Below are 11,423 nucleotides of genomic sequence, written 5' to 3'. Positions count from 1 at the left end.
TGCTGATACAGCACAGTTTGTATCTTGAGTGCCTCAATAGTGAGCTTTAAGGGTGGATGTAGGCATATTTTCTCTCCTCTCAGTTAGAAATTCTGATTGATCATTTGTCTTGCATGCGTTTACAGTCATGCAGCTGAATAAATGTTTGACAGTTTTAGTTTTTAATCTAAATTCCCTGGTCCATGTGAGTCCTGATTGTGACTCTGATTCTTCTGACACTGTGAATGCAATTTGTGTTTGCCTCATAAGTTGGCCTTTTAAAGTTTTGAACCCAGCTTTATTCCCAATGAAAACGGAATTGCAATGCGTGTTTTTCTGTCCATGATCCAAAGTTGAGTGTAAGTGAAATCAACCTGTGTGTGTGCTGTCCTGCCAGCAGAGCCTGCTCTTCATTATGCATCATGATGGGATTTCCTCCGGAGTCTCTATGGAGTAAGTCTCCAGCAGGGGAAAGTTTTCGTACCTCCCCCTCCGCCCGCCTACCTGGTCCAAGCAGCGCGTCGATGGTCAAAAGGTTCACAGTCGCGGTGCTCAGAGGAACCGGCAGCCGGCGGCTCTCTAAAACCGTCGGTCCTCGCACGTCAAGGTAACGCATAGCAGTTTAACCGCTCGACTACGTTTGTTTAACCGGCGAGAGAAACCTGTGCGCCTGCGTAAAGTTAAAGTTTACAACATGCGCTAAGAACTTCATTAGTCGTTTAATATGCATGTCTCTTGCTTGTTGTGTTGAAGTATTCAGCTCTGCTTCTACCCGTGACTGCAATCGTGTAATCAGAGGTTAAGATGGACATCTTTTTCCAGTTATTAGTTGGAGAGATAACACGTTGCTTTTTGGTTGTTGTTGTTGTTTTTGATGCAATTATGATATGAGTTCATGTTGCAACCATTACTGCAATAGTCTGCAGAGTAACCTACAGTTTGTTTGCAACACACATCCCAGCTGAAAGCAGTTACTTTAGCCCGCTTGATCTGTTTTAATAATGTGTACGAAGTCGTGTATAAAGTAATCTGAACTAAACTGTGCTCCAAAATGAGAATGTGTTAAGTTTTTTTTTCTTTAAAGAGTTCTCTTTTTGTGAATGTTGGCAGCTCTGCATGACATCAGGGACTGTTTAGAAATGTGTGAGCGTGTTCCTGTTTGGGTGCAGACATGGAAAGAAGGGAGGAATCTCCCCGTCTGTCACTTCTCTGGGAAACACCAGGCTGCTCTGACTCTTCTCTTTGCATTTTTCTGTAGCCCTTCTGGAATTCTAGCCGTTTCCCCCTGACAGAACTGGTGAAACTGAGTCAGGTTTGTTGGACTCCTTACACTCATACGCTTTTTTCCGCTCCAATACTTTATTGTCCTTAAGCCATTTTGTCACAACTTTGGACGTATGCTTGGGGTCGTGGTCCATTTGGCAGACCCTTTTGTGACCAAGCTTTAAGCTTCTTTCCTCATGTGACATTTGTTTTCTGAAGTGCACCAGTCCCTCCTGCAGCAAAGCACCCCAAAAAACATGATAGTGACACCGCCAAACTTCATGTTTGTGATGAGATTCTTTGGGTGGAAACCTCTCCTTTTACCTCTAGACATAATGATGGCCGATGGTCAGCTTTTGTTTCACCAGACCAAAGGACATTTCTCCAAAAATTAAGATCTTTGTCCACAAGTCCTGCTGCAAACCATAGTCAGTTTTTTTTATGGCAGTTTTGGAGCACTCCCTTGTTTCCTCTTCAAATGTGCAGTACATGATTTAAATGGATTACACTATGATTAAGACATGATGAGGTAACTGTCTTCTGATAGCAATATTTGTGGCAAGCTGGTGTCAGATTTAGCACTTACATATTTAACAAATATCAGTCCAGTAACAGAGCAGCTTGAGTTTTAGATGGAGATGTGTTTGCTTGCAGCGATGACACAGAGGCTAAGGAAACTATGCCTAGAATCGTTGATGATGTACAAGGACTGTCCGAAAGCATTCTTATTGCGTAGTTTTTGGAATTTTCTCAAATTTGGAAGAATGTGAAGCAGAAGGGGTCTGTGGCTTTTTCTTGGCTCGTGTCAGTTGGTGGTATATTACAAAATCACTACAAGATTTTACTTTTTAAATTATACCGAGTGAGGGAGTTAAGTGACTATGGTGACATTGTGTCTGAAACTGCCACTCTTAGTAAGCACATTTTGAATCATCAGCCAAAGGAGGCCATGCCCTTTGGTCTCTACCCTCCTAATTACTTTAGAGAATGTAACCTATTTCCAACAAGTTCAACGGCTAAATCACTACGAAGCATCCATGTTTGGCAGTTGGACTTCACGGGTGATTGCAACACAAGATTATTTGAGCATTATTTTGTACAGATAGTCGTAGAAATGGAGAAATTGGGCAGCTTCCAGGTTTCATCATGACAGCCTGCATAATGATTCAAAACACTGGACTCCAGCTGATGATAATGAGGAGAACGTACCCTTAATGTCAGAATGACTGGGAGGTAGTAAAAATTGGACTTGCATGAGTTCAACTACAAAGCCAGATGTTGGTCTGCTTGCATTTTGAGAAGTAAGACTGTTTTCTTTCTCCCTCCTTCCTCTCTCTCCTCCTTCTTGCAGAGTCGAGGTGATTATCAGGGGCAAAATGCACCAGAAGATAAACTAAAACCCTGAGGTGATACCTGTTCTCCTTTGACTGTCGTTTATACACCAGATGCCATGGCTCGAGCTGAAGTAACAGGAGTATCACTGCTGAGATGTGCATTGTTTTTTCTCTGCCTGAGTGTCTGCTTGTGCCAGCGTGACTGCACCGGTGTGGACTGTCCCATGTTGGACAGCTGCATTGAAGAAGTTCTGGAGAGTGGCGCCTGTTGCGCTTCATGCTTACGCAAAGGATGCACATGTGAGGGTTACCAGTATTATGACTGCATCAATGCTGGATTCAAGAATGGCAAGGTGCCAGAGGGAGAGTCTTACTTTGTTGACTACGGCAGCACAGAGTGCTCCTGCCCCACAGGAGGGGGCCCGATCAGCTGTCACTTCATCAGCTGTCCCGAAATCCCGCCCAACTGCATTGAGGAATCGGAGCGTGCAGACGGCTGCATGCAGTGTGAACGTGTCGGATGTGTTCATGGAGGGCAAAAATATGAGGCGGGACACTCCTTCCACATCGACCGTTGCTCGGTCTGCCACTGCTCTAATGAAGGGGGGAAGCTAATGTGCTACCCGTTACCTGACTGTGATCCCCAGAAAGTCCATAAACCTATGTTAACTGTGCCCACAGACGACGGTACAGGCAGCAGGCATGAAAATTACCGAGACAACATCAACCATCAAAGCCACATGGATCAGTTCTCGACACCATATGACCTTCCTCCTAATGGGAAGCTTCCTCTCTTCAAATTGCATAAGGAGGACCCAGAAGACTACGATTATGGTCCTACTGACTTTACAGAGACATTTCGTCAGTCTTTGGTCTACCCCACTCTGTCCTCATCTTCATCCTCCTCCAACAAGGTTGTATCTTTGTTCCATGGCTCTGCTGGACCTGACAAAACCTCTGCCATTCAGGGCTTTGACACACAAGGAAAGCTGGAGCTAAGAGAGCAATATGGAGTTTACAGCCATCCTGGAGACAGAGAGGAAGTGACACAAAGACCCCTGAGAGCAGAGCAGAGTACTGCCGAGCCACATATGCTTGCAACTACGTCTTGGCAGCCCTCACAGGGTTTAACAGGTGCACAAAGCGTCTCATTAAGTGATTTGACTCCACAAACAGATTTAGTGAATCCTTTGCATGCCCACAGGAGTTTGGATGGAGTGACATTCCCATCGAACGGGGGAATAGGCAGCGATGAACACCCAGAGGATCAACATGTGCATTCAGACAGTGTCATTCATCATCGGAGAGGCACAGAGAGTAAAGCACATCAAAATGCATCAGACAGTGTGACACCCAGAGGTTCAAACAGTCAGCTCAATGTTTATCATCCACTAAGAAATACAGAAATGGTAACCAATCAGGAACAAGTACAGTTTCCACTGTATAGGCTGAGAAGCACAGAGATGCCAATTCAGTCCCAGGAAAGTACAAATGGTCAAAAAGAATTACACAGCCCAGACACACTGGTTGATGAGGACAGTCTGAGTGATGAAATAGAAGAAGAGGAGCAGGAAGAAATAGTAACTTTTCAAAGTGTCACTAGGCCCAAAGGAAAGGATGTGGGAAAGATCAGGTCAGCCCAGCAGGAGCAAAGCCACGAGGAGTCGGAGAACGGTGGTACAACCAGCAGCTATGAAAAGACCACACCTGAACCCAGCACTCCCTCTCCAAGGACGCCTGAATACCAGACAACCCCCATGGTTGATTTTATCACCACCACCACCACCCCCACCCAGCCACCATTAAAGGTCAAACCGGATGAAAGTCAGCCCAGCAGAAAGCCAGGTCAGAGGCTTTTCCCTCTTCACAGTGATGACAGAGAGGAAGTGAAGGAAGAGGTGACGAAAAAAGAGGAGGAGAGGAAGTATCACCCTGTTTTACCTGATGAAGGTAAGTCAAAAAGATCTGCATGACAGTAGATTCTATGCCAGAGTGCAAACATTTTTTGCTTTGACCACTGTGCACCTAAAATGGACTCAAGCCCCAGGCAGTTTTTGTTTTTTCTTTTAGCATACTGGAATTTAATTAAGGAGTAAATTGATAACGACTCTCTTTTCATTCTTTCTATTAGCATAACGGAATTTAGTTTTGTGGCTTCAGTATCAACTAATTTATTTTCAAACGTGGTTTTCTGTGAACATTTTCTATTTATAAAAAAATACCTATTTTATTCCACAGGAATGCAGGGACAGATTTCTTATGGTATTATGTACTACAAATGTGTAGGCTGCTATGGTTTACGTGTTACTTACTCGTGGGAAGTGTATGGTGTTGCACTAGTTTCCTGTCAGAAAACATTACAGTCACTTCATGATCTTTTCTTTCATTTCTTACCCTGAAATATTTACTACTTTCTATCAACTGTCCAGGTTCAGTATTCATGAGTAACTGATAAAAAAATACACACTATAGTCCCAAAAAAAAGTAGCAGCTTCTGGACATTTACCCTTTTACCGTTTTGCTCTTATCAACATGGGAGTGCTCAAATCTGCAAAACAATCTTAAAACAATGACAAAAACCTTTCAGAACATTCTTGACCAGGCATCTCTATTGCAATTTAAACAACTGTTTGATCCAGTGGTAAGTAGGTTCATATTTACTGTAAATAGAGATAACTCAGTTCATGTCAAGAAAACCATTTGACAAGACTTTGAAGCTTGCTGTTTAAAAGACTTTTTATTTTTTACTTCTGCTCGTTTGATTTTGCTTGCTTTCTTCTTCTTCTTCCTCATATGGTATTTTTGGTAGTGTTGACACTACAGAGCACATTACTGCCCTCCTTTGTGGTGTAAAATGATTTACTGTAACAGCACTTTAGATTCTTCTTGTTTTTCACAGCGGTTTCCCAAAGTATGATTAGGTGCCAAGATCATAATAGGGGAATGTGTGAATGTTAATCACATGTCAAAAAAATGAGTGGGGTTAAAAAGAATTTGTGTTAACGTGTTTGTTAACACGTTAATTTGACAGCCCTATAAAGGCGTGGTTGAAATCCAGCAAAAAAAACTGGTTTAGAGAAAATAGCACAATGTGGAATGGTCAGTGGTAAACTGGGCTGCCTTTGATTCCAGTCAGATTAATCTTGCACAGATAGACTGCTCCTACAGTTCCTGGGTCAGTACCATCTATCTGAATTTGGCACTTTCACTTACACTCTGTTAATGAACAGTAGATAAAACAGCAAATAAGGCTGAGCAGAAGAACTGAGTACCGTTGGCTGAGCGTGAGTTGTGTGGACTGCTCTTTTCAATACCTTTACCTCAGAGACACTTTCACGAACATGGAAAGAGAGCAGAAAAGAGCCAGGTTGCGCTCACAGATGCATGAGTGTATGGGAATCTGAGGAATCTATTTTGGAAAGTTTTCCAACAGACATATTTCATGCAGAATTTGGGTCAGACCCATGCTTTAGTATCTGTTGTTTCCACTGTATCACTGCTTCTTTTGTCTGTCTTTAGTACTGAACTGTTAACAAATAGTGGCGTTGGTATTGGTTTGTTACAAAACGTTGACTTTAGCAACTTAATTTGACATAAGTCCTCTTGTATTCCTGCAGCACCTCATAAATCACAACAAGAGCTTTAGCTGAGAATAATTTCTGTAATGAAGTCCAATATTTAGCCACTATTGAAATTTATCTTCCAGGATTTGGAAGTTCCAGATTTGCCAAAATTATATCTACACGTGAACTGTTTATGCAAACTGCCAAAGCATTTGTCTACCTCTCCTCAACATTGAAATGTACTTGAGCTGGGGACTAAAATAATTTGACACTTGTCTGTTGATTGCTCACCTGACCAAACATTTGTGAGTGCCAGTTCAGCTTTTAGCTGTACTTCTGTCATCTTGTTGCACCCTCTGTGGCATTTGAGTGCCATCTTCCACATAATCTGACCGTGAATGTGGTCTTGGTGTAATACTGTGGACAAGTGAGCCATCGGTCTCTGTCCCTGTGCAGAAAGCCATGTTTCCTCGTGCAGTGGACGTGTAAAGACTGAATGAATGTTTATTTATCCACTGAAACTGTTATTACTTTAAATACCGCAAGGGAATATTAACTACTATATTCTCTCAAATAGTGACTGTCGGTACGATTTTAGCACGAAGTTTCAATTTTAGCATGAAGCTTCGTTCACATAAGCCGTATTAAAGCATTGCACTACACTCCATGCACAAACTCAACACTTTATGTAACTATATCCAATTATAAACCCTGTTTAAGTCGACCAAAACCCTTCATTTCTTAACAGTGCTTTTATTGTGAAACATATGCAGGCTTAGTATTTGCAAGAAATTTAGATCAGCAATCTCGGAACGACAATATGTTGGAAATGATTATATTGTTTGTTATTATAATTTAGATCATATTTATTCATTCATTCATTCATCTTCTGTAACCACTTGTTCCTGTGAAGGGTCGCGGGGGGGCTGGAGCCTATCCCAGCTGTCTAGATCATATTTATTGTACTGATTAACATAATGTGATAGAAATGTATATGATCAGACTGACACCTTGTTTTGTTCCCCAGCATGTATTTGGCAGTGTTGACCGCTTTATTGTTTATCTCCATTATTGGAGACCCGGCTTTTAGTTATCATCCTGTTTTTTATTAACCGAGGAAGTGACTAAATGAGGAAAACATGCACAGTCAAATGACAGGGAGTGCAACAGAAGTGAAGGGGAATTACAATGCAAATGATGCTGAACCTTTTGTCTGTTTATTTATTTACATACACAGCTATTTTACCAAAGCTCCCTCCATCTCACAGCCAGCTTTCCTGGGATGTTAGTAGCTATTGTAGTGTCTTTCAGACAAAAGAAAAATGTTTTGTATAAGACAGAATTCATTTAATCATTTTTTTTCTTTTTTTCCACAAATGTAACTTCACACTAAATTGCCCGTATAGAACAGTGCTCCCTTTCTCTGTACCATTCTGAGTACCAAGCCAGGCTATATGTGCACGAGGATAGAGTGGAGACACCCGCGGCTTCCCACATAACAGGAACATAAAAAAAAATAAAGGGTTCAAGAGGAACAGGAGTCAACCACTCCTCCTATGGTGAACATCTTTTCACAGCCATCCCTCACCCAGCTCTCAAGGCTTCAGCTCCCCCACAGGGGACTGGGTGATAAACCCTCTCTGGCCTTCAGCCATCAGCTGCTTGGATGCAAGTTTTCATGTGAAAGAAAGCTAAACATTGTTTTTTTACCATCTGGATGTGTGTGTGGTATCCATTAAACAGTGTAGCCGGTACTAACGAATGACCGAGTCATAAACATCACTGAAAAAACCAAGTGTATTCAGAAGATTTTACATGCGGACTTTCTGGGGACATAATATTAAAGACAGTTATTGATTCTTTTACTAAAAATACCACACATCTGTTTGTACTTGTTCTACTATATTAAATGTCAAGATCTGCCGTTTTCCTTCCTTTACATAGATTGTTAATTTATACCATTGCCATGTAGATATATATGCTCAAGCAACTAATTCTGAAAATGTGTTAAATCTGATTCTTGAAAACTCCCAGATGAGGGTTGTGAGAGAGGGTTGTGGGTAGCATCCAGCTGAATTCTCAATGAACTATACAGTGCATCTATTCCAACCATTTAATAATCCCAATATCACTGTGACAACTGTTGCATATTTTGTAACAGAGCACAAGAGTGGAGTATATAACCTTTCTAACATTTCTAAAATAAAATACACATGTTTATCAGTTTATCCTTGAGTCCAAGTGGATGTTTGGAAAAAAGATATTCCTTTGATAAACCGAAAACATAATCCGTTAATCAAATTAAAACAAATTAATGTAGACGATCGATGCTTCTGCAATGCAAGTTGCAGCCGTTGGGACGGAGGGAGTAGAAGGACATTTTAGGTACTCGGGTAAAAGGGTTACTGGAGCCTATCCCAGCTGTAACTGGGCGAGACCTGGTACACCCTCGACAGATCTCCATTCTATCACGGGGCCGACACAGAAAGACAAACAACCATTCACATCTACACCTAAAAAGCATGGATTGTGGATGGAAGCCAGAGCATCCAGAGAAAAACCATGGACTCACAAGAGGAACACGTGCCCCAAAGAAACAAACAACCAAACACACATTGCACATCTGTACATTACTGACCATGACAACATTACACTCCCTTTTTTAATGCTCCCAGATCATGGTAATTAGAAATATAAAATTAAAAAAAAGTGGTTCAGTGGTTAGCACTGACTCCTCATGGCCAGGAAGGATCTGTGTGGACTTATTCCGCACATTCTATTCTCCCTGTGAGTGAGATGAGTTTTCTCCAGGTGCTCAGGTTTCCTCCCACATGCCAAAGACATGCACGTTAGGTCATATGTTGATATTAAACTGGCCATAGTTGTGCATGTGAGTGTGAATGGTTGTTTGTCTCTCTGTGTTGGGCCTCTCACCCAGTGTTACCTGGGAGAGGCTCCAGTCCCTCCGAGGATAAGTGGTAATGGATGGATGGATGGATGGACACTATCCATTCATAGACAGTGTTTGTGAGCTGTGCTGAACATCTGGGGAGTTGGTAGGTTGTCTCTGACACTTGACAGTTTTCTTTAATTTAAGCTCCATACTAAAATAAGACACATATTTCTAACTACAACTCCACCAAATATGATGCAATTGAATGAAGTCATATTAGTAGGAGGAGGCCTCTTCAGTGCACTATTGGCCACATTCTAAAAAGGTGCCAGTTGAGTTGTCAGAACAGATACAGTCCCGGTAAAGGAAACTTCATTAATCTTTTAATGAGATAATGTAATTACACAATCACTGTGCACAAATTTGATTTACTCTCAGGCCATTTGCATGGTCATTCATCACTATAGGGAGGACTTGTGTGTAGTGGACTGACTGCTGGATCACAATCTGATCGCAGCGTTTTTTTCAAAAAAACTCCAGATAAAGTGCCCTCTCCAGATAGAAATGCTCTGGAGTACAAACAGGTGTCTGCCTAAAATCTTACAGTGGAGATAGGAGGGCCAGGCGGGGCCCTCTCCAGGCTGCTGATAATTAAGTTTATCAGTGCTGATGGAACATTGTCTCAGGACAGCACCAGTAAAGCATGCAGGATTTGGAAGCGCTTTGTGGTAATCTCTAGCAGATAGCGAGCGAGGCAGCGATTGCCTTTCATCTGCTGAAAAAGACGTGCTTACGTTTTTGGCATTTGCAACATTGTCACGACATTTTCTGCAAGTTACAATGAAATGAAAGGAAAATAAAAGAATTACCTTCATGCCTTAGTGCATTCTACCATAGCATTATTTTACATTAATCATGTTTTTGACATGAAGAAAAATGGAAAATAATTCATGAACGCAGAACCCTCTGAGACCCAGTTAAACTCAACATAATCATCCCACACACAACACAACACTTCCTGTAACTGAAGTACACATAAAATTGTATATCCACCACGACTGAAATAGGACAATAATAGCTGAGGTGAGTAATCCAGATTATACTGTTGATTTTAATTACATTTTATATGTATTCTCTTTATTGAGGGTTGGCGTTTTTATACCTGGGAGCTATTATTTGAGATCCAGGTTCTAAGTAACTATTGCCATTAGTTAAAAAAATTAGGGTGTTTGTTGAAGATCGTTTTCACAGTGCAGTCCCTGCATGTGTTCAGTTTTACGCTATAGGTGACAGCCAGTCAGACAAACATTAAACATTCTGTCAGCATGATGCAGTGGCTGGTGAATCAAACCGTATCTGTCAGTAGCTGCTTCACCCTCTCAGTCACTGACTCAGGTGATTCAGTCCTGAAGTGGTTTTTCAAAGGTTACTGTCAAGATAAATCAGATATGATGACGTGAGCCGTCTGAGTGGCTCAGATCACATCTGTTACATGTCAACTTTGGACTGGGGTTTTTGATTTCAGGAACTTGTAAAAACTCTTTTGATGCAGCTCTTTAGAATCTGTGGTGGGTTGTGTGTAATTTCCTATCAGGCATGTACAGTGACTGTAACAATAAACTCTACACTGATTGGTCTGGCACACCAAATGATGGATGACTACATTTGCTACGCATGCAAATCTAGGACTGCTAATAATACAGTTGACAATAATATTGGTTAGTTTACCATACACAGAGGAATGGTCTTGTTCTTATAAATGGTTTTGTATTTCTATAGTGCTTTTCTACGTATTGGCACTCAAAGTACTTTAACTCAGGTAACTCAGGGTGCAGTGTCTTACTCAAGCACACTGCAGCATGTGATCCATGTACCAGGGATCAAGTCCTCTGGTTAGTGTACGACCTGCTGCACCTAGTAAGCCACAGCCCCCGCTGTTATTTTGCTGTTTCGTTATTTTCATAGAAATAGTGTGAGGCTTTTTTACATGTAAAGTAGTAAAAGGCAGGCAGACAGAAACGGGAAGAACCAGGAGTCACCAGAAAGGGGCGAAACTATAACAGGAAACAAAATTATATGTAACATTATGATTACCTAAGGGAAGGTGGCAGGTATCGATACACTTTGAGTGACCGCTGAGGTGGTCAATGACTGGAACAAAGAGGGAACAATGAGGGAGGTCTGAGGACATCTGAAGGATGGATGAGGTGTGACAAAAGCCAGGGTGAAAAAAGAAAGTGGTCCGAGATAGGAACTGTGAAAATCCTTGTGCAGGTGTAGAACATTTCATTCTACACTGAAAAAAATATGGGCGGCGCCATTTTGCCAGTTAAGAGCCAGAGTCTGCGCAGTATGGGCCGAGAGTGGAGCCGCGCAGACCCACCCACACTT

General features: G+C 41.7%; 1 protein-coding gene across 2 annotated transcripts in view; it reads left to right on the top strand.

Annotated features, from left to right (window-relative positions):
* Positions 1 to 521: 521 nt before the first annotated feature.
* Positions 522 to 11,423, top strand: part of fbln2 (fibulin 2) — a 64,299-nt gene continuing 53,397 nt past the window's right edge. The window contains exons 1-3 of one of the 2 annotated variants that reach the window (XM_084543787.1): positions 522 to 586; positions 1,238 to 1,291; positions 2,594 to 4,526. In XM_084543787.1, the coding sequence (XP_084399913.1) occupies positions 2,693 to 4,526 (1,834 nt within the window). In that variant the 5' untranslated portion in view covers positions 522 to 586; positions 1,238 to 1,291; positions 2,594 to 2,692. Of the gene's footprint in view, positions 587 to 1,237; positions 1,292 to 2,380; positions 4,527 to 11,423 lie in introns of those variants that run through there. The other variant, XM_084543788.1, reaches the window with a different exon arrangement.

Source organism: Chelon labrosus (assembly GCF_963514085.1).
Source record: "Chelon labrosus genome assembly, chromosome: 4".
NCBI lineage: Eukaryota > Metazoa > Chordata > Actinopteri > Mugiliformes > Mugilidae > Chelon > Chelon labrosus.
This window is presented reverse-complemented; position numbering and strand designations above follow the sequence as displayed.